The sequence below is a fragment of the Mirounga angustirostris genome, unplaced genomic scaffold, assembly GCF_029215605.1.
Source record: "Mirounga angustirostris isolate CCGP_5_RB_7025 unplaced genomic scaffold, mMirAng1.0.hap1 SCAF_5, whole genome shotgun sequence".
NCBI classification, from domain to species: domain Eukaryota; kingdom Metazoa; phylum Chordata; class Mammalia; order Carnivora; family Phocidae; genus Mirounga; species Mirounga angustirostris.
The window spans coordinates 25,863,624-25,887,644 of NW_026991713.1; the positions used below are offsets into that span (position 1 = coordinate 25,863,624).

General features: G+C 44.5%; 1 protein-coding gene across 3 annotated transcripts in view; it reads left to right on the top strand.

The window, feature by feature from the left end:
• The first annotated feature begins 14,298 nt into the window (after window positions 1–14,298).
• Window positions 14,299–24,021, top strand: part of TMCC3 (transmembrane and coiled-coil domain family 3) — a 71,837-nt gene continuing 62,114 nt past the window's right edge. Inside the window, exon 1 of one of the 3 annotated variants that reach the window (XM_045872843.3) lies at window positions 14,299–14,534. In XM_045872843.3, the coding sequence (XP_045728799.1) occupies window positions 14,457–14,534 (78 nt within the window). In that variant the 5' untranslated portion in view covers window positions 14,299–14,456. The other 2 variants (XM_064590781.1, XM_064590780.1) reach the window with 2 other exon arrangements.

Sequence of the window (24,021 nt, forward strand, 5' to 3'; positions counted from 1 at the left end):
ATTTCAAAAGCCCTGTTTGTTTTCTTTCTTCAGGGAAAGAACAGGAAACAAAAGGCTTAGAATATAGAGATCATCTTCATGAGGTTATCAGGAATGCGGGATGTTCATTCAACTGTTTGGGAGAAGCAGGGAAAGGTTGAGCAAGGGGTGGGGGCAAGTCAAATTCATATCCGTTAAATGTTATGTGAGGAGACATGGAACTGGAGTTTTCAGACGCAGTGAAGTTCTTTCCCATTCGTATTCAGTAGTGCCAACATAGGCCTTTGGTTAAGACACAGTTTTTCTCTATAAAGAACTTATCAAACTCAACACCCAAAGAACAAAGAATCCAATCAAGAAATGGGCAGAAGACATGAATAGACATTTTTCCAAAGAAGACATCCAAATGGCCAACAGACACATGAGAAAGTGTTCAACATTGCTCAGCATCAGGGAAATCCAAATCAAAACCTCAATGAGATACCACCTCACACCAGTCAGAATGGCTAAAATTAACAAGTCAGGAAACGACAGATGTTGGCGGGGATGCGGAGAAAGGGGAACCCTCCTACACTGTTGGTGGGAATGCAAGCTGGTGCAACCACTCTGGAAAACAGTGTGGAGGTTCCTCAAAAAGTTGAAAATAGAGCTACCCTATGATCCAGCAATTGCACTACTGGGTATTTACCCCAAAGATACAAATGTAGGGATCCGAAGGGGTACGTGCACCCCGATGTTTATAGCAGCAATGTCCACAATAGCCAAACTCTGGAAAGAGCCAAGATGTCCATCGACAGATGAATGGATAAAGAAGATGTGGTATATATATATATATATGCAATGGAATATTATGCAGCCATCAAAAGGAATGAGATCTTGCCATTTGCACCGATGTGGATGGGACTGGAGGGTGTTATGCTGAGCGAAATAAGTCAATCAGAGAAAGACATGTATCATATGACCTCACTGATATGAGGAATTCTTAATCTCAGGAAACAAACTGAGGGTTGCTGGAGTGGGGGGTGGGGTGGGAGGGATGGGGTGGCTGGGTGATAGACACTGGGGAGGATATGTGCTATGGTGAGCACTGTGAAGTGTGCAAGACTGTTGAATCACAGATCTGTACCTCTGAAACAAATAATGCAATATATGTTAAGAAAAAAAAAGAAGATAGCAGGAGGGGAAGAATGAAGGGGAGGAAATCGGAGGGGGAGACGAACCATGAGAGACGATGGACTCTGAGAAACAAACTGAGGATTCTAGAGGGGAGGGGGGGGTGGGAGGATGGGTTAGCCTGGTGATGGGTATTAAAGAGGGCATGTTCTGCCTGGAGCACTGGGTGTTATGCACAAACAATGAATCATGGAACACTACATCAGAAACTAATGATGTAATGTATGGTGATTAACATAACAATAAAAAAGTTAAAAAAAAGAGTTTTTGTTTAACGGATGCAATTATCCCATTCCATAGGGGAGGAAACTGAAGCCTGGGAAGGTCAAATAAATCATCCAAGAATACACATCTAGTAAATGAATTTTGGAGTCAGATAAGCCTGGAATTTGGACTCTCCTTTTGGCATATGGCAGCTGGATACCCTTGGTCAAATCATATAATCTATTCAGAGGTTCTGATTGCTGCTCAGTAAGATGGGAAAATGATAGCACCTATCATCACAGAAGCCGGGGCGGGGAAGGGGGTTGGCAGTCACTCAGAGTTGATATTTCAAGTTCCTGGTACGGATAGAGTAGGCTAAATAAATAATAGCTATTATCACTTGCTGACTCTGCACAGGATGCTGTAGAGATGCTATAGGGAGACACAAAAGTATGGAGAAAGGTAGTTTTCTTATTCTTATGTAGCACAGTATTTTGGGCTTCTCTTAATCATTTGCCCTAAACGTTTGAGGGGTGGGGTAGGGTGAGGCAGGAAGTGTCAACATTTGTGATACTTCATATTAGGTATTTTGTTAGGCCCTGTCATATTAGATTTGCCTTCCTCTATAAGAGAAAAACCCTACCTTCTAGAACAAATTAAGATAATGGGAAAAGGGCTCTGGTTAGCATTTTTATGCAGAACAATTGATTTTCAGCAACAGACTACTAAAGTTAATTGGGAAATAACTGTACTACAATTTATTTATCCATTCTGCTGTTGATGACAATTGAATTGTTTCCAGATGGGGACTGTTACCACTATGAACACCCTTGTTCTGGAGACTTGTGTCCTCTAGGGTATATACTGAAGAGTGGAGTGGCTGGGCCATAGGGCATGCATAGCTTCCGCTTTGGGAGATAATGCCAGATTGTGCTTCCAAGGGGTTGTTCCTGTTTATGTGCTTGCCTCCGATGTGTGAGAATTCCTGCTTACTCCAGATTATTGCCAGTGCTGAGTGTTGCAGTACTTTTTAATTTTTGTCATTCTGCTTTTTTTTCTGGTATATCATCATTGCATAAACATTTCTCCATATGATTATAAATTCTAAGTATAACTTGCAATATATGTACAGTATTTTTTGTATCTCATAATTTATATAATCAGCCCCTTAATTTGCATGAACAGTTGTTTCATAAACAATCCTTTAGATTGTTTCACACTTTTCAGAATGATAAAACACTGTGATGGACAATCTTTTTCTATAAAATTGTTCCTGTATTGTATTATTTCTTTAGGGTAGATTTCTTTATTTTTTAAGATTTCTTTATTTATTAGAGAGAGAGAGAGAGCAGGGGGAGGGGCAGAGGAAGAGAGAGAGAATCCCAAGCAGACTCCCCGCTAAGCACAGAGCTCCACATGGGGCTCCACCCCAGACCCTGAGATCATGACCTGAGCCAAAATCAAGGTTCCAAACCTTAACCAGCTGAACCACCCAGGCGCCCCCCTCTTTAGGGTAGGTTTCTAGAGTAGAATTATTTGGTCACAGTTTACAGGTAAAAAGAAACTGTGGGAACACTTGCCTTGGGGATGAAGGGAACTGAAGATTAGTGTAAAGGGAGGAAGTTTGCCTTTTAGGTCCTGCTGGTTTGCCTTCCCAGGTGGTAGCAACAGCAGCTGCAGAAGCCAGAGGGAAGGGGCCAAAGTCAGGGCCCAGAACTTAGCCAGAGGCTCCTACTTTCTTCCTAGTTCTATGACCAAAATTTGTGATAATGAGGTGTGGAATTGGAAAGCAGTCTTTTCCAGAATAACAGCATAAATCCTTGACGTCTTACTGGTAAGGAGAAGAAGATAACACACGAGGCCAGATTTTAGGTTTCGTTTTGTTTTCTGCAGACATTTATCGAGCTCCTGTTTGGAAGTGCTTTAGACGACGACCTCCTTTAATCCTCAGTAGTCGCACGAGGGGGCTTCTGATCATCCTCAGCTTATGAGGGAGACAACCAAGGCTGGGAGGTGGTGGCACCGAGATCGGAATCTAGGCCGGCAGTCTCCCATACACCATAGCGCCTCCCTGGAACAGTGCAGGATGGCTCATACTTAAGCGTTTATGTGAGTGATACAAGCAGCAGATACCGTCACAACTGGAAGGAGGGAGAAGTGAGTGTGGACCCGAGTGGCCACGGAAGGCTTCAGCAAGCAGCTTCCCTTTTTGATAGAACTGTAACTCAGGCTGTTTTTAGACATCCCATCAGATTTCTCTGGCAGTTTCACCTCCCACCATCCTTAGCTTGCAAAGTGAACTGATAAAACACAAAGTGAATTCCCGGACGGTGTGTTCCTGAGGTGTAGCTAGCTCATCCTTCAGAATCCGTATGTGCTTAATGAAAAAATTCTCCTGGGCTGGCCATGCACAGAATGGAGTAGAGATCTCCAGAGAGCCACTTCCCCTGAGGTCAAGTGAAGTAGGGAACTCTCAGCATCGCAACTCCAGTAAATGACTTAACTGAATGTGCCTCATGCAAAGTAAGGCAATTTCTGTCACTGTTAGGGACTTCTGGAAAAAATGCAGTGACAGACAGCCAAGAGTCTTATGCAGTCATCAGACGGTGAAATCCTTTCCTAGTGAATGGTAGGGTCCAGAGGTTAGAAATTACAAAGCCTTCATGTTATAATCTGTGTGTACATGATCAAAAACGAAGACTCAGACCAATATGGGAACCCCACAACAGAACAAAGCACCCAAATTTGTGGAATTCTCTACTCCACTTATAATGTACATTTTTAGTGAACAACTCAATATGTAATGAGCCTGAACCAAATCTGCAAACTTGTGATATATTCTTCCAGCCAAACCAGGACTGAATTGTCAGTCGTTTATTCAACAAAAACCTTACAGAATCACAGCTTTGTGCCAGTGTAGTGGTGGCCGAGGATAAAGGACACTGTCCTTGGCCCTCAAGTTCTTCATAGTTGACTTGAGCTCCTGACACACTATATGCTTCAATGAGCACCACCCGCAGTCTCTCCTTTGCCCTTCCGTTTCTACAGCTGGTCCCCTCCTGTGATGTAACAAGGGGCCCGGACCTGGAAGAACTCTGTTCTGTACATGATATATGCAGAGGCAAAAATCCCTGTACTACCTCCTTTTACTTGTTCCTCCTTCCAAAACCCCAAGTTTTTCCTGTGAAAGTTACCACAACTGCACCTACATTGAAAATAGATTTCTATTTTTTAAAATTTTAATTTTATTTTTTATTTATTTTTATTTAAAGATTTTATTTATTTATTTGACAGAGAGAGACACAGCGAGAGAAGGAACACAAGCAGGGGGAGTGGGAGAGGGAGAAGCAGGCTCCCCCTCCCCGAGCAGGGAGCCTGATGTGGGGCTCGATCCCAGGACCCCGGGATCATGACCTGAGCCGAAGGCAGACGCTTAACGACTGAGCCACCCAGGCGCCCCTAATTTTATTTTTATTTTTTAAAGATTGATTGATTGATTTTAGAGAGCGCATAGGCACGCAAGTGAGGGGAGGAGCAAAGGGAGAGGGAGAGAATCTCAAGCAGACTCCCTGCTGTGCGCAGAGCCTCACACAGGGCTGGATTCCAGGACCCTGAGATCATGACTGGGGCCTAAATCAAGATCTGGACACCCAGTCGACTAAGGCACCCAGGCACCCCCCTGGTGTCACTCTTTTATAGCCACAAACACCCCTTCCTATAGTACCCTCCCCTCCCCACCTAGTTTCCCATTCTTGGCAACCACCAATTTCTTCAACATTTCTATGGTTTGATCATTTCAAGAATGCTATCTAAATGAAATCATACAGTACGTAGCCTTGGGGACTGGCTTTTTCACTTAACATAACTCCCTTGATACTCACCCAAGTCATTGTCTAGCGGTAGCTTGTTCCTTTTTTACTGTTGAGCCATAGTCCATAGAATGAATGCCCCACACAGTCTTAACTGTTCACCTGCTGAAAAAGAGCGGAGGTGTTTCCAGTTTGGGGCTTTTATGAAGAAAGCTAATATGAACATTTGTGTATAGGTTTTTATGTCAACATTTGTTTTCTTTGCTCCAAGATAAATGCCTAAGAGTACAGTTTCTGGGTCATATGGTATTTGCATGTTTAGCTTTTTTGTTTGTTTGATTTCTTTTTTTTGTTTTTAGTAATCTCTGCATCCAGCATAGGGCTTGGACTCACAACCCAGAGACCAAGAGTCTCATGCTCTTCCAACTGAGGCAGCCAGGCGCCCCTGCATGCTTAGTTTTGTAGGAGAATGCCAGATTGTTTTCCATAGACTGTACCATTTTACACTCCTGCCAGCATATGAAGTATTGACTTTTTCTGTGTCCTTGCCAGCATTTAGTGCTATCGCTGTATTTTAACCATTCTGGTAGGTGTATAGGGGTAGTTTTCGTTTGCATTTCCCTGATGGCCAATGACACTGAACAACTTTTCATGTGTTTATTTGCCATCTGTGTATCATCTTTGGTGAAATGTCTTTTCATGTCTTTTGTCCATTTTTGGTTGGATTGTTTATTTTTTTTTTTTATTGTTGAGTTTTGAGAGTTCTTTTGTATTCTAGATACTAATCCAACTAATTTGTTGGCTATATGGTTTTGCAAATATTTTCTCCCCATTTATGTCTTGTCTTTTCATCCTCTTAAAAAGAAAAACAAAGCAAAAGTTTTTTATTTTGATGAGGTAAAATGCATTTTTTGGACTTGTTTATGTAGCCTCAATTCTATAGGGAAGACAATGTTAGAGACCAGTTTCCAGAACAGTTGAAGCCTCCCTGTAGAATCTTCTTTTTTTTATTTTATTTTATTTTTTTAAAGATTTTATTTATTTATTTGAGAGAGAGAGCACATGAGAGGGGGGAGGGTCAGAGGGAGAAGCAGACTCCCCGCTGAGCAGGGAGCCCGATGCGGGACTCGATCCCGGGACTCCAGGATCATGACCTGAGCCAAAGGCAGTCGCTTAACCAACTGAGCCACCCAGGTGCCCCCTGTAGAATCTTCTTTAAGATTCATTGCTTTTGAGAAATCACTAGCATGGAATTGTTGCATTTGCTGAACAAGGGAAAATCAGAAGGCAAGTTCACCAGCCTGTAGAGCTTGAGTTGAATCTTACTGCTTTCCTTGTTTTTTTAAGAAAATCTTAGAAGTTTTGGGCTTCTCTGCCAGATGGTTGCTAATGCTAAATAAATGACAGTGATTGTTTTCTTATAGTCATATAGAACATGCTATGTTAAAAATTAAATATAAATGTTAAGAGTGGTCATTTCCAGGGGTGCCTGGCTGGCTCAATTGGTGGAACATGTGACTCTTGATCTTGGGGTTATGAGTCCAAGCCCCACGTTGGGTGTAGAGATTACTCAAAGATAAAATCTTTTAAAAAAAGAAAAAAAGTGGTCATTTCCAATTGGAAATGCATCAGGCCTGGAAGCTTCTGATCCTCAAACATATATATATATATATACACACATATATATGTGTGTATTTATGTTTATATATATATGATCAGCATGCATTCACCTCAAGCTAGTTGTATAAATTTTTAAATACTGATTTATTCTTTTCTTTTCTCTCTGTCCTTAAATCCTCAGGAAAAAAAAATAAAAAAGCTTACTGTATGTTTCTCCCAGAGGGAACACTTTCCTGTACTATTAAATCAAAATAGAATATGAAAGGAAATATATTTTCCTTTACTTTGTAAGAGGCTTACATTTTTATCCCTTTTTAAAGTCAGACTTGTTTTATGTCTGTTTCCTTCTCCCTGCTGTAATGATGTGATAAGCCTGTAACACCTAAGGAGGTGAGATTCATCAAGAGCCATGGCCCGTTTTATAGCCAGGGACATAGCTATCTTTATATCTATAGCAACTTTTTTTTTTTTTTTTTTTTTTTTACTGTCTGTCTCCCTGTCTAGATGGATTCAGGATTGGACCATGTCTTACTCATTTTTATATTCCCAGCACCAAGAACAGACAGAGCCTGTCACACCATCAGCACGCAGTAAGTCATTGGAGAATTCACAAACTTCAGTAACTAGTCAGTATCTGAAAATTGGTAACATTCATTATTCAGCAAATTTCATTCTTGTATATTATTCATCCTTGAGGGCAGAAGCTACCTTTTGCTGTGTCTTACTCATTTTTTAAACCCCAGTGCTTGGAAAATAAGTAGACATTTAATGAATGTTGAGTTCATCCATCATCCAGCAAGTATGTATTGAATACATGATACTGTGTTAGGGACCATCAGGAAAATACATTTACCTAAGAGGCATAGTCCTTTTCTTCTGGTAACCTGTAATCTAGTGGTTGGGGAGTGCCCATATAAATTATCCCATAAAATATTCACATTACATGATAAGATATTAATAGCTTTTGTTTTAAAATGAGAAATACAGACTAAGATTAATAGTCCACAAGGTCATCTGGCATGGACTGACCAAGGAAGGCTGTCCAGCTAGTGACCTGATGAAACTCTGTGCCCTCCCTGGGGTTCTCTGCTCACTCCCCTCTATTCAGGCTATCCACACTTGTTGCCTTCTCTTGAAATGCCACCCTTCTGTTTATCTTCTTTCTACTCATAGCCAGCATTGAATGCTGTGTTAGTCAGGATTCTTGAAACTGGCTTAAAGCAAAAAAAACAAAGCATTTCTTCATATAACTGGAAAGGGGGTCTAGCTACGTCTGGTGTGATGGATCTACCACCAAAATAGTAACCAGCGGTTTCTCTCATATCTGTATGTGCACACCACTCCTTCTATCTAGAGGTGGGTACAATTTCTCCTCTCTGAGCTGGCTGGACTTTTTTTTTTTTTTTTTTTTATGAGAGAGAGATTGGCAAGGTGGGGAGGGGGGGCCTAGGGAGAGGGAGAGAGAGAATCTTAAGCAGGCTCCATGCCCAGCTCAGAGCCTGATGCAGGGCTCTATCTCACGACCCGGAGATCACGACCTCAGCTGAAACCAACACTCAGACACTTAACCGACTGAGCCACCCAGGCACCTCTGGGGCTGGACTTTTGACTCATGTTGACCAATACAGTGTGATGGAAGTGATACCTGCCAGTTCTAGGCTGGGCCTTAGGAGGCTTGGCAGCTTTAGTTTTGGCTCTCTTGGAAGCCAGGCCCCATGTGAAGAAGTTCAGCTACCCTGATGGAGAGAGGGGAACCCTGGAAAACACAAGACTATAAAAATATTTTATTAAAAAAATACAGGGGCGCCTGGGTGGCTCAGTCGTTAGGCGTCTGCCTTCGGCTCAGGTCATGATCCCGGGGTCCTGGGATCGAGCCCCGCATCGGGCTCCCTGCTCGGCGGGAAGCCTGCTTCTCCCTCTCCCACTCCCTCTGCTTGTGTTCCCTCTCTCGCTGTGTCTCTCTCTGTCAAATAAATAAAAAATCTTAAAAAAAAAGAAAATACAGACACAGAGCTGGCCAGAACCAGGCATTCCAGCCCCAACCCCCCACCCCTCCCACCCCTGCCCAATGAGTGAAGCCATCCTGCATTCTCCAGCCCCCGGCAGCATCATGGGGAGCAGAGAAAAGCCACTCCCCTTGGAGGCCCGCTCAGATTTGCAAAATCCCTGGCAGATGAATGGGAGCTGTTGTAAGCTAATACACTTCAGGGTGATTTGTCATGCAGAAACAGATAATGGGAAGAGCTGGATCTAGTCCTCTCATAATTCAGTAATGAATCTTTCCGCTTGCATCGCTCTGCTTTCTTCCTGGGGGGCCGTCTTTGTGTGGTGGCCAGGGGGCCCACCCCCGCAGCAGGCTTATGTTGCACCAGCTTAGCAAGGCCTACGCAAGGGCACAGCTCTTTCCCAGTGGTTGCGGCAGGCCTCAGGGGTGACTCCTGTGGGCTCCGACTGGGGCAGGTGCCTGTCGGGCACAAGCCACAGCGACTCCCTCTGATTGGCCAAGGCCGGATCGAGTGCCTCTCCCTGTAGGCAGATGTGGGGTGTGGTCTGCCTTACCTGAACCTCTTAAGTGGAGGCTGGCTGTCGGATAGGGCCCGAAAGAAAAATCCAGCCACTGGTTGTTGAGACTAAAGGGCTGCATGCTGGGCAGGCAAAAACAACAAATATGTGCGACAGAAGTCAAGTGTAACCCTACCTCTTTTATTAAGCCTTTTCTTGTCATCCCAAACTTTAAACTACTGCAGCTCAGATGGCCAGATCTAATTCTTTGGTGCTTATTAGCATAGGCTGCCTTACTGGGCTGCGTACACTTTGGAAGTAAATCCTTCCTTTACACCCTAGATTTTGTACCTTTGTATTCCTTATTGATAAGGTGGCATTTGTGACTTTTAAAGCGTGATATTTATTTATTTGAGAGAGAGAGCGAGAGAGCACAAGCAGGGGGAGCAGCAGAAGGAGAGGAAGAAGCAGACTCCCTGCCAAGCAGGGAGCCCCATGTGGGGCTCGATCCCAGGACCCTGGGGTCATGACCTGAGCCAAAGGCAGACGCTTAACCCATGAGCCACCCACGTGCCCCGAGGCACAGACAATTCTTAACTTGACAGGAAACATTTGTGTTTTCTCTCTCAGGGACTGACAAAGGTAGAGACAGGGTCTACTTGGGTCCTGCTTCCCAGTGGGAGAGCCAAATGGTGATCGGCTCTGCTTGTTATCTTTCTTCTGGGGGGAGCTTGCTCTTGTGCTATTTAATTTGTGTTTTTAAAAATATTATTTTGTATGAATGTCCCATAGAGCAGCTTTTGGTTAACTAGTTTATGAAATAAGTGACCTAAAAAAGGACATCCTCAGCTAATTGACATTTAAGTGAGCCTAATGAAGTTTTAATTGATCGTTCTCATTGAGGGTCAGTATTTCCAGGACGGAGTACTAGGGAACACTAAGACAGTATAGAAATGGAAAGTATGTGCCCACTGACACACCTTCTAAAGCCCAACCTTGCTTTGTCAGGGACTCCACTTAGGTGTGGCCTCTCTAAAGTTGTGTGCACACATATTATAAACACAAACACACCTGAGTAGCATACTTGCTGCAGCCTTAAATAGCTGGAAAAAAATGGGTCTCAGGTAAATGAGGGGGGAAAGCCCAGAGATGGACTTTGATAGATTTTCAGAATGGATCTTTGTAAGATTAAGTTGGCATAATGACTTAATAGTAACAGACTATCTTGCTTTTATACTAAGCTTTAACACTTATAAATGTGCTATTGTATTTGTTTATTTGAGCAGATACCCCAACTGGTGATTTACATATCAGGATTAAAGATGCCATTATCACATCTGTCCCCTGAGTCTTTGTTGCCTTTAAAATTTTAAATTATTTGGAAACATTGTGTGTGTGAATGAATACACAGTCAGTGTACCAATAGTCATTTGTTAAATAGAGCCTTATTTATCATCTTCTACCTCTCTCCCATTGAATCGTTCATCCCCCCACCAGAGATAAATACTATCCTGAAATTTGTTTTTCAAGCTCTTGCTTTTCTTTTTTTTTTAAAGATTTTATTTATTTATTTGACAGAGAGAGAGAGATAGCGAGAGCAGGAACACAAGCAGGGGGAGTGGGAGAGCGAGAAGCAGGCTTCCTGCCGATCAGGGAGCCCGATGTGGGACTCGATCCCAGGACCCTGGGATCATGACCTGAGCTGAAGGCAGACGCTTAACGACTGAGCCACCCAGGCGCCCCAAGCTCTTGCTTTTCTTAATAGTTTCAGTTATAAATCTTTGTTCTCATAAAAATGGCATTTATTCTTCATGTTTTTTTAACTTTACACAAGTGGAATCTTCATGTACTTTCATGCAGCTTGGTTTTTTTTTATTTGTTTGTTTCTTAGTAATTGACTGTGAAATTCATCCATACTGATTTTTTAACTCTAGTTCTGTTTGTGGCTTATCTTTATTTTATTATTATTTCTTTTCATAAGCAGAAGTTCAAAAATTTAATGTCATATCTTTATGGTTTATGTTCTTTGTGACCTGCTTCTGATGACTTAAGATCATAGTGATATTATCCCATTTTCTTCTGGCAGTTTTAAAAGCTGTGTTTTTTCTACTTCAGGTCTTTCATTGATTTTTGTGTATGCTATGAGGTATGGATTTTTTTTTTTCCCCAAGTGAAAAGGCAGAGCATGCCACTCCACTACTTGGCTTAAAATTGTCTAAATCTTCCCGTGTACCTCAGAATTAAAGTCAAAGTTCTTAAAATGGCCTAAATAATTTTCCTATAGGATCAGGTCTCTGAAATGTCTCTGACTTCATCTACTGTCTTTCCAGTGATTACTGGGCTCCTCACTTTTTTGGGGGAACACTCCCAAAATGTTCCTGTTTTAGGGCCTTTGTACTTGCTATTCCTTCTGTCTGAAATTTTCACTTATCTACATATTAGCTTCCTTAATTCTCAGGTCTCTGCTTATATGTCACCTTATCAGGGAGGTCTTCTCTGGCCACTCTAATTCTCTCTCTCACACACACACACACACACACACACACACACACACACACACACTTGGTATCTCTCTGCTCTGCTTTGGAAGGACTTGCCTGAAAAACTCTCTGGATAGTTATAGTTATGTTTTCTTTTGGGAGCTGGGGGGCAGGGCATGTTAGGGGGGGTGTGTTTTAAACTGTTGATTTCATTTCTTGAATGGTTTTATATGGAGTTTTCTATTCTTAAATTTTAATGACTTTACCCTCTTTATTTAAAAATATATTTTTTATTTTACTTTTTGAATAGTTAATACATGTTCACAATTAAAGCATTCAAGTTTAAAAAGCATATACAGTGAAAAATAAATCTCCCATTCCTTTCTTCTAGCTACCTAGGTAGGCATGTGGCTTCCATTTTATCCCAAATTTATTTTTTTAAAAAAATTTTAAAGATTTTATTTTTAACTAATCTCTACACCCAACGTGGGGCTCGAACTTATAACCCCAAGATCAAGAGTCACATGATCTACTAAGTGAGCCAGGCACCCCCATCCCAGGTTTAAATATAGTAACACATGAACAAGGTCAGTTTGGTCCAACCACCTGGCAGCAACTGTTCTGTTCTCCTTTGATATTCAAGTCTGTTTGTGGGGATTCTGCCGCAGTCAGAGTCTTCCCCAATCTCAGCAGAGCCCGTGTTTTCTAGATGAACTTAGACACCTGTCTTTACAGTCCAGTAGCTTTTCTTTGGTTCTTTGGGGACATCCACTCCTTTATATTACCTTTAGTTGCATCTCAGAGTCCCTAGGGAATTTCTCCGTGGTCAGTGGCTTTCTCTGACTTTATTGGAATGGTTCTTATTGCTTTGCTCACTTATGACTGTGGCTCCCCTCCCCAAGAGTCAGGCTTGAACTCCAGAGGGCTGCTCATGGGAGTGACTTGTTCATCCATTCACAGGTATAAATTCAAGCACCTAGTATGTGGCCCTCTCCTGCCAACAGTTTCTTGTCTATGCCCCTCATTTCTCATTTATCCTCTCGGAAAAAATATGCTATGCATATATAAGGATATACATATATTGTTTTTACATACATGGTGGGATACTATATATGTTATTCTGCACATTACTTTTTTCTCTTAACCATGTATGCTGGAGATATTTCTGTAGCTATATCTTACAGTTACTTAATCCTCTACTGGATGGATGGATCATATTTTACTTATTTAGTCTCCTTCTGAAGGACATTTAGGTGGTTCTCTTTTTGCAGTGGTCTTCTAACCAGTGTCCTTTACACATCTTTAATCAGGATTTCACACAGCTATCAGATAGATGTCCTTCAACTTCCATCCTGATATTGTCATTTCCCCATTCAGAAATCGCTAGCAGCTGCCCAGCACCCACACAATAATGCTGAACTTCCTCTCCCTGAAAGTAGAGCCAGGCAACCACGTGGTCTCCATATACTTTTCCTCTTGTGTCCTCCTGTTCCTGTTACCCCCTAAACTGGTAAGTTTTCCAAACCGACCTTTGGTTTTATGCTCAGTATTTTCCTTCTGCCTGCAAGACCCTCCCCCTCAACGCTTTGAAGGGGAGAATCATACGCTCCCTTCCTTCTAGGCTTGTTACTTGGCCCTCTAACTCAAGTTCTCTTTGGGGCAGCTGCAGTTTCAAGATTTTTAACTCAGTCTCCCACCAGTACACCCTTCATAACCAGACCAGGTGTTCTGAATGTTGGCTTAGGTAACATATTTAATTGTTCATTGGTCAGTCTTTTGTTCTGTAGACTCCAAATTTGTTTTTGAGGTGTGGGGGAGGGTAGGAGGGGCCAAGGGAAGGGGAGAGAGAGAATCCTATGCAGGCTCCACGTCTAGTGTGTAGCCCCCAGTCGGGGGCTTGATCTCACAAGCCTGAGATCATCACCTCAGTTGGACATGCTCAACCGACTGAGCCACCCAGGAGCCCCTAGACCCCAGATTTCTTGTGGGCAGGGACTATTCACTGGGAACAGAGAATACTAAAAGGAAAAGATATATATATTGACTTCCAAGTAGGAACCACGTATACAAAATTAAAACACACACCTCCATAGACCTTTGTTTAAATGGAAATGTGCTCTGTGCTCAGCGGGATCATAAGAAAAACATGGGCTTAAAAAAAACCCCAAAAACCTCTGGTCCCCGCCCCAGGGTGTGGCCCATGGTAGATGCCCAATAAGTGCATGTTGAATAAAAAAAATAACATAAAAGAAAGCATTTAAGGCAAGCCTCAACATCTTGCCAGAAATCCATCTTTTATCCTAAACATACAAATAAGCCCACAGATAGGGTAGATGTCAATCAAATTTTGAGGCAAACGAAGCCAGTGTGGGAGAGTGTGGATTCAAGTTTCAGCGAGGGAGGAAGAGAAGTTGCACCTGGGGCAGGGTCTTGGGCCCCGGCGGGGAGAGGGGAAGGGGGAGGAGACTCTGGCGTCCCTGCTCCGCCTCCCCCACCCCACCCCCACCCCACCCCCGGCGGCGGCGGCGGCGGCGGCGGCGGCGCAGGGCAGCCGCGCGGGAGTCGGCAACAGCTGCAGCGGCCCGCGCCGCCCCCTCGGCCGCGGCCCCCGGGGCGAGCCCGAGCACGGTCGGCGGCTCGCGGCGCGGCGGCCGGGGGAGACGGGAAAGTTGCCGGCGCGAGCGCAGACATGCCGGGCAGCGACACGGCGCTCACCGTGGACCGGACCTACTCCGACCCGGGTCGGCACCACCGCTGCAAGAGCCGGGTGAGAGGCGCGGGCGGGGCGGCGGTGGGGGGGCCGCCGGGCCGAGGGGCGAGGCCGGGTGGGCTTTGGCGCCGGTGCTCGCCAGCTCTCGCTGCCCGCCTCTCGCCGCCTGCCTCGCTCCCTCCCCGGCTCCCTCCCGCCACGGGTCCGCGCCGAAGGGGCTGGGGAAGGGGTGGGGGCGTCGGGGGCAGAGCCGAGCCCAGCCCGCCGACCCCGCCCTCCGTCGCCGCTGGGTTCCCAGCGCGCCTGCCGGACCCGGGCGCCCGGGGTGCCCGACGGCCCCGCGCTCCGCCACCCACCGCCAGGGAGCGCCCGCCGCGCGGTGCCCGGACGCGAGGGGATCCCGCCAGCCGCGGCCCCGGTGGGACGGCGCGCCCGCCCTCCCGACCTCGCGTGCTGCCCGCGCCTCCGCGGCCCTCGGGGTTTCGGGCGCGGGCCGGCGGCGGCGGCGGCGGCGGCGGCGGCGGCGGACGGGCTTCCCGGTCTGGCGCGGCGGCCGCCCCGGCTCTGCCCGAGCGGAAAGTCAGCCTTCGCCGCGGCAGCCCCGGAGTTCCGAGCCGTGCCGAGCGGGCGTCCTCTCCATTGTTTGCAGTGTAATTTGCTGTTGCTGATTTTGGCTGTGGGCGAAAATAGCTCTTCAGAGCAAGCAGCAGAGACGAGCCTTGTAGTGCTTCAAAATAAAGACGGAGGCCGCAGCCTGGGCGCCGGTCCCTCCCGGCAGCGGAGGCCCCCGCCGGCTCGGGGGTCCCTTTGCCTTCCTGGGCCGTTCAGTCCCTCGGCGGATTGAAGTGCCGTTGAGAAACAGGACGTCCTCCACCCTGGCACTTGTTCTGGCAAAGCTACCTGGAGGTGCTCTTTGCTAACTACTCGCTTGTTCGAGATCTCAGTATTTGAGCGTCAGCCTCCCGGTGTAAAGTTCACAGCTAGAGTTTTGCGCAGATTCTGGCCTGCCATCCCCCAAGATCCAGAGACCACTGGATGGGAAAAGTGGCAAGAGCGACCAATGCAGCTCAGCCCCTAGTGCGGGATTTGGGAGTTTAGTCATAATTCGGAGAACTAATCAGTTATCCCAGAAGTGAAGTAACTAGTCCCTGTTATCTCTTTTTCCTTTAGTATCTGTTAACTGAATTAACAGAATGGTGTAAATTTTTACAGATTAAACTTATTTGGTGGAGGTTACTGCATCCACTCCACTCTCCTCTACTCCCCAGAAGAATTCTTTTTTGCACTTTATTTTTTTATTGACGTATACTTGACATACAATGTTATATTTAGTTTCAGGGGTGCAGAATAGTGATTCCACAAATATATACATTACAGAGTGCTCACCATGATAAGTTCTGCATTTTCTTTAAAAGTTTCGTAACAGTTTGTTATGAAAATAACCATAAACTGCCATTTGGAAGAAAATATGGGCGAAAGATCTTTGGTTACCTAAGTTAGAAATTATTGGAAGGATGACTGCTGGTTAACACAGAGTTAACGAGGAGGAAAGGTGAAGATCGTTTTCTAATGCATTTGTAATTGGAGGAGTCTATTAATGTTGCAGTTGACAGAAGAAATTTCAGACTTGAAAATGTGGAAGCTTGGTTTCTCTTGTCACAACTGTGATAATCTTTGTGTAAACAACAAGATTAGTAATCTTTGAAGGATGGGTGGCTCATTGTGAGCTCATTTAGGTGATTTGGCAAGACTCATGGAACTTTGCAAAACTCACTCTTCATAATCTGTGAAATGGTAGTGATAGAGTTCATACCTCAGCTACCTAGGTGGAAAGTGGCAAAGCAAACACGTAATTGAAACTGTAGATTTAGTTTGTCTCTGCTGGTTCTGCTAATGGTCCATTGCTACATATCCCTTTTCTACCACAACCTTACGTGAAGGGAGTTGCTTATTTTCTTTAAAGTTCTACCGATGATGTTACACGTACTACCTTGTATTATTAGCATGGAAATACCTGATTTTGGGGGTGGGGTAGGGCAGAGGGAGAGGGAGAGAGAGCATCTTAAGCAGACTTCATGTCCATCGTGGAGCCTGACCTGGGGCTGGGTCTCACGACCCTGAGATCATGACCTGAGCTGAAATCAAGAGTCGGATGCTTAACTGACTGAGCCACCTAGGTGCCCCGAGACACCTGATTTTTTAAATAGACTGTGTATTAAACCTGAGTTAGACATTGTATGTACTGATTATTCTAAATTAGCTTATTGGACAAATGAAATCTAGTGAGGACTAGACAAACTTAGACCAAGGAGGGCTAGAACTTTAGCAGACAGTGACTACATGTTTTGTAGCAATGATGCTGAGATCCCTGTTTAAACTTCTTGACTGTCTGCTTTTAGGATTTTACTGTTCAGATGGCAAGGAATAGAACTGGAGGAAATTTTGTAAACTTGGAACTTTTCTCAAGTGAGGCCGATGTAATTTTGAGTCTGTTCTTAAGGCTGCAGTAAGCCTGCTGTAATGAAGGGAAAATCACCAACAATTTTCCTGTGCAGAAAGTATTTCTCCCTTCAGATGATCCTAGCTCCTGTTTTGTGGAACTCTTAGATCTAGCTATAAAGACGTGCTTTCTCCTACACTCAGAGAATGTGATGCAGAAGGAGAACATCAGGCAGTATTAGGGTTTAATTTCTTGATGTGTTATTTGGTGGTTTATTGCCAAAGGGGGGTTTGTTGCCTCCCTTTGGCAATAAACCATCTAGTATAGGATTTTTTTTTAAAGATTTATTTATTTATTTGAGAGAGCGAGAATGAGAGAGAGAGAGAGAGTACACGAGAGGGGGGAGGGTTTTAGATTCGAGAAGCAGGCTCCTCGCCGAGCAGGGAGCCCGATGCGGGACTCGATCCTGGGACTCCAGGATCATGACCTGAGCCGATGGCAGTCGCTTAACCAACTGAGCCACCCAGGCGCCCCTCTAGTATAGGATTTTAAAAGAACACTTTTGTGGACTCGTGTGGTAAATTAGCTCACCTAAAAATACTCTAATGAGAACTGGAGGTGCTGTGCAGTTTCCTCCCAGGAAGGGGCTAAGACTCCAAATTCTTGCTTACTGAATGGTCATTTTTTAAGTTCAAAATTGATACCTGTTGAGATAACAGGAAAAATATACATCTCTCTTGCTGAGTTTGGTTAAGCCTTTGAGACTAGAATAATAATGAGGCAGTGTACTATTTTAACGTTGCAGGAGTCTATTTTTACAGCCAGGTGGATTAACCTAGATTCCCTCCCCTCAGTGAAAATGTAATATAACTAATGAATTCTGTGATTATCTCTAAGCTGACAAGTCAGGATCATTCATATTTTTAAACTTTGTCAGGGTAAAACTCAGAAATGGTGCATCCTAACTCGACACACAGAATAATATCCCCTACTTTAAAAGGAAGAGCATGCATAGTTCGAATCCTACTTTTTTTTTCATGCCCTAAATAGTTAAAGCCTGTCATCTTTTTAAGAATACAGGCAGTCCGCTTCCTATATATTAACTGGTTTTTATTAATTAGTGAATTAAATTTCTGTTCTAATTTTAAATGTTCTAAAATGGCACCTTCAGCCACCTGTGGATAATGGTCAGCAGCTGGGGCTCTCCAATCAGGTGACCTGGATCATATTCTGGCTCTTCACATTTCCCAGCCGAGTGAGCACTGGGGCAAGGTCTAACCTTCCTGAGCCTCCAGTTCCCTGTCTGTAACAGAGGTGATAATAGTCCCTGCTTCTGGGAGTGATCTCGAGAGAGCATTTGTTTAAAAAAAAAAAAAACCCCAAAACAAAAAGCGGTCCTGTGCACTCAAGGTTAGATGTTTTTATCCCTGTGTAAGGTGAATACTTTTTTTCTTATTCTATTGGTACCGCTGCTAATCAGAATCGCTAGTCATCCTGAGTGCTTCCCTCCTCCTCATCTCTCATCTGTCGGCCGTTCCGCTGGGTCTTTCTGGGACTTTTCTCGGGACTTGGTACCTTACTCCCCGTGTGCCCCAGTCATCTCCCACCTCAGTTTAGCCACGTCTGACCTCCGGAATTGGTAACGGCGCACTAGCTTCCTCGTTGCTCTCGGATTTCATCAGCCCCAATCGATCCTCCCCGCAAGGACCAGAGTATTCCACCCAGAGGACCACTTTCAATGCGCTAGCCCCCAGACGACAGATCTTGTACTAGTGCCCCCACGGACCCCGTAATCATTCGAAGTCTTAGTTTCCTCTTCTCCACTCCAGGGGTGTTAGAAGGACCAAATGCAGTAACATCTATAAAATAACACGTACCCAGAAAGAACTCAATAGATGGTAGCTGTTTTTGCTGCTACTATATAAGAAGTGGTCATAAGCTTGAAAATGGGCAGATTGCTAATTTTGTGACCAGAATAGACTTGCTTGGGCATTTTTAGCATTTTGTCCCTCTTCCATCATATGTTCCTTATCACATTGACTGTTTACATATTTGTCACTTACGTGTTTATAAACTGTGGACACTGGCACTTTGAGAACAAGAGGTTTCATTCATGCAACAAATACTTGCTGAGCACCTTCTGTATGCTCGCGACCACTGTAGGCATCAGGAATATAACAGTGAATGGAACAGACAGCCTGGTCTCTCTGGAGGCTTAATATCTGGTGATTGTATTTTATTTATACTTGTGGCCCCAGGAAATACCCTCCTATTTTATAGGAGGAAATGGTAATAAGTACAGAGGTCTCTAACATCTGGGCATGGTGGCTACCTGTAGTTCCTCGTTAAGTGTTCTGTGGTTTGGAAATAGACTTTGAATTACATGATGAGTAATGGCCAAAAGCAGTCAGGGAGAAGAGGATGTCATAGCCCTTCTCAGAGTGGAAATGGTTGGGCAGTGATGTAATAAGTTGACGATCGCCTGCTCACTTCCTGGGCAGGCACAAGAGTGAGCGGGCACAGACCTCTGTCCCGGGGGCCCCTGACCTGGTGGAGCAGTGAGTGGAGGGCTGTGTGAGTACACTTTGAATCAGTGATCTGTTTTATTCTAAAGAGTTCTTTAAAAGCACGGTGAATAATGATGAGTGTCTCAAGTCCGATTTTTGTTAAATTCCGGTTGGATAGATTGATGGGGTGTATTTTGAGCTGTGCTTTGCTACAGGCTCACGGGCTCTCCCTTCAGAGGAGAACAAACTGCCCCCCGCCGCCAGCACACGCGCCTGTCACATCCGCTCTTGAATACCAGGACAGCTGCTACCAAGTTGGACTGTAAGACCCACGGCCTGAATTTCCAGGGCTGCTCTTAAGGTCAGAAATCATCCTGATCTTTCTGGATGGAAATTGCCCATGTCTTGACTTAGGACAGGCTGCAGCTTTCAGCCCTGCTGTTTCTTTTTTGTGTTTTTATGTTTTCAGTGGGGGGGGGGGGGCTGCTGGTTGAGAGAGAAGGGAGAGAACCATGAATCACTGTACTGTGAATCAGAACGAGGACTTTACATGCCTTAGAAAAGGAACATCAGGATATATGATCCATGCATGATCCAACTGCTTCCATTGGGGGGAGGGGGTTGCTGCTTGAAGGAAAACAGTGTATTTAATGATTATTCCTCTGTAAGGAGGCAGACAGAACATAGATGAAAAGAAGAATGCAGTAACAGTGTTAACAGCTAACCTGTGCTAATTCCTTACTATAACCCAGGTGCAATGCTAAGCGCTTCAGATGCACTATCTCCTTAATCCTCATAATATCCTATTATAGCTTGATTTTTACAGATGAGGGAGTTGAGGCCCGGGCAGTTTATTTGTCCAAGGTCTTGTGGCTGTTAGGAAATGGTCGAGCTAGGATCTGGTGAGCCTAGATCTAATTGCAGACCTTGCATTTTACCCACTTTGCTGGCTTCTGCCTCTGAGATGAATACTGGAGAGCAGCTCAGTCTTCGTAAACCTGTCGAGGCCTTGAACACGGGTGTGGTCAGCTTCTGCAGGGTGCCTAGCCAAATGGTGTGTTCGGGAGTCTTAGAAACACAGCGCTTTGCCGGTCCTTTGTGTATCGTCTTCTGTACCCAATGAACTTTTGATGAAGAATGGTTTAGAGTGATAATTTATGAACTTTTTACAGTGCCTGTGATACAAGATTGTTGCCAGTAGTTTGGAGAAGTCTTAAAGGCTGTTAAATAAGCTCATGATTAAAGAACATCAGTGAAGAACCATCTTCCAGCCTGGTATTTGGTCTCTAGAGCATGAACAGTTGAAGAACACAACAAGGCTGGTTCTTCCTGTGACAGTCCGAGTCACAGTCTGCCTCAGCAGATCACCTGGTAGGACTTCAGCTTCCCTGGACCGAGGGCCTGTGCTTCTCAATGTGTAGGGCACAGTCCTGGAAAGTAGACTCAAAGGTTTGAACCATGTTAGAACTGAAAGGGGAATGTAGACATAAACTCCAGAACATTCCATTTGTAGAAGTAGAAAAGTGACAATTAGGCAGACTGTAACCAGTGAAATGAGGTAATTAATACAGGTAACTAATGAGGTAACTAATAATATATAACCATTATACCAGCTTCTATCTTTTTTTTTTTAAAGATTTTATTTATTTATTTGAGAGAGAGAGAATGAGAGAGAGCACAGGAGAGAGAGGGGAGGGTCAGAGGGAGAAGCAGACTCCCTGCCGAGCAGGGAGCCCGATGCGGGACTCGATCCCGGGACTCCAGGATCATGACCTGAGCCGAAGGCAGTCGCTTAACCAACTGAGCCACCCAGGCGCCCTCTATCTTTTTTTTAAAAAGACTTTATTTATTTGAGAGAGAGAGAGAATGAGAGACAGAGAGCACGAGAGGGAAGAGGGTCAGAGGGAGAAGCAGACTCCCCGCTGAGCAGGGAGCCCGATGTGGGACTCGATCCCGGGACTCCAGGATCATGACCTGAGCCGAAGGCAGTCGCCCAACCAACTGAGCCACCCAGGCGCCCACCAGCTTCTAAAATGAGAATTCCTTAACAGAAAACGGTTTTAAATATTTTTAGATACCAAGCTAATTGCTAAGTTATATAGGATACATATCTCAAAATTTAAGTAGAATGAGAATTTGAAATTATTTGCTGTAGAGAATTAATTGATGGACAGATTTTACATTTTATGAGTTTTCTAGGTGGAGAAAAAGTGAATTTGAGTGATTCAGTGTTACATCATCATCCTTATTAATTTGTTTGCAGATTTTTGGTGGGACTAGGGTGAAGAGGGTGTGACATTTCCTGTATTAGACTGCTTAGCTGCAGGAGATCTGTTGCCACTACTAAAGATGATCTTTTCTTTTTTTATTGTTGTTTTTTTTCCCCGAAATAAAGTTTTGCAAAATGAGTTCGTCTCTGTCTTTACCTTCTACATGTTGGGATAGGATATTGGGGAAAAAACATGAGCCAGATGCATCAGTCATGGAGTACGTTACACACACACACACACACACACACACACATTATAACTTAGAATTCAAACCTGGTGTTTGTTGCCCCCAAAGCTTTCTGTTCCTGTGAGACTCTCATTGAGGGCATCTTCCAGCACCAAGTGTTTTTAGCATATGTAATTTTCATGCAACACCCCAGAAACATCATCTGGTTCTTCGCCACAGAAACAATCATCTGCCCCAGCGCTGGGGTGAAGACAGGGATAGGATCCATTGGCACGTCAGTGCCAGTCCCCAGTGACGTGCCTCCCTGAAGGAAACTTCCACAGCCAGGGAGTAAGGTGTGGCTTTAGCACATAATAAAAGGCATTTCTACTTAGATGTTCCGCAGGCACCTCAAAGTCTACATGCCAGACTTCATTCGTTCTCTCAGATCCCCCCACCCCCCTGCCTGGAGCCTGGAATACTTTCCCTGTCCAGCATATTCCCAAATCGGAGGTCCGGGAAGCTCCCTCAGCGCCCCCCATCCCTTACCCACCACATCCGGTGGTTTACCTCTTACCGTTCCTCCACCACCTTTGCCTCTCTATCCCCAGCCTCACTTTCTTAGTTTACTTCTGGATTTGAAGACGACGAAGGGTTCAGAGTATGGACTCTGGAGTCAGACTTGATTGTCCGCTCCTCCACTTAGCAGCCCTGGGAACAAGTGTGAGAAGTGGTGTGAGGAACCCCATTGCAGCAGCTGTTGTTCTGACATTGAGTCACTTGTGTCCGCCACAGAATTCCCCAAACTTCAGTCATTCCCACACCTACACATAGCTTCTTACCACCTGTATGGTGATTTACTTAATATTTCCAAAGCCATTCACTCCTTCAAAATTAAATTTATTTTTAAGGTATCAATGTTCCCATGTAGTTAATATTGCCTGTGCCCCCTGAGGGCTTGCAGTGCGAGATTACAAGGATGAGCCTCTGTTGGACCATCAGCAGCGAGCTGCTAGCCCTGAACAGAGACTTTTCTTCCCGCCCAGTCACCTGGATGGTCTTGCGGGTGGTTTTCAAGGGAATCACTGGCTCACTGTGATTCTCTGTTACTGCTTTCGTTTTATGCCACTGAAAATAATTCAGAATCATTTTGGAAAACACTGGGTGTTTGTATTGTATCATCTCTCCTCATCCTTTTAGAAATACTTCTTTTAGAACCACGACTTAGAAGATGCTTGGAAGTATTTTTTTCATGGATTGTGAAAATTTGAGTGTGTGGAGATGAACAGAAGCTCCACTCTGGTGATCTGAAGGCAGCCTGTCCAGGTGGGAATATGTGGAAGAGGTTGGGAAAAGGGGGACTTGTTCTTGGCCAGATCTCCCATCTTCTCATGACCTGAGAGAAACTGAGGCCATGGAAGGCCTTGGGCGAAAGAGTGCAATGTCAGGAATTATAAGGACTCTGGGAATTTCAGGCAAGGACAAAGTGGGTGGAAAAGAAATTTCAGCTCTGTGTTGTTCTGAAGTAAACTTGAATTTAATTAAGATGAGTATGTAGGCTTGTTGTAAGGAAATTAAATGGTGCCTTGAGCTGCAGCCTTCCACAGAAATTTTGAGATAAGTTCTTGTCCAAAAATAAAGTATGCCCTTAGTGAAAGCTACGCTTTAGCACTTCAACATATTTACTTCAGTGTGTGCATCTGTGTGTTGGGGCCAGTAGTCCCTTTTTCCCATCTTTGTGAAGATACTGTGATAATCCAGAAGGTGTGGAACTCAATTTCAGATAGTCAGTGGTACTATTTTAATCTCACTAATTGGAACAGGTGGCCTGTATTTGAGACCGAATCTCTCGTTGGCATAGATTTTAATTTATCTGGAAATCTGAGGCCCATTCAGTAAGGCTGTGTATTGGCATCAGGCAAGTGCTTGAAAGCTTCAACCATTAAAAGCACAGAAGGCTGAAAGGAAGATCGAAGAAATGGAGCTTAATAGTTTGCTGCTTCGATTCCATTCTTAACTGTTGGGTGTAGAGCTAGTCGGGAACATGGCGGAGTGAAGCATGTCCAGATGCTTGAGAAGGCTGCTGATAAGTATTTCTCCAGATGAAGACAGTGTCTGAAGTATCTCCTTTGAATCCATCCCACAAAATGGCAGGGTTGAA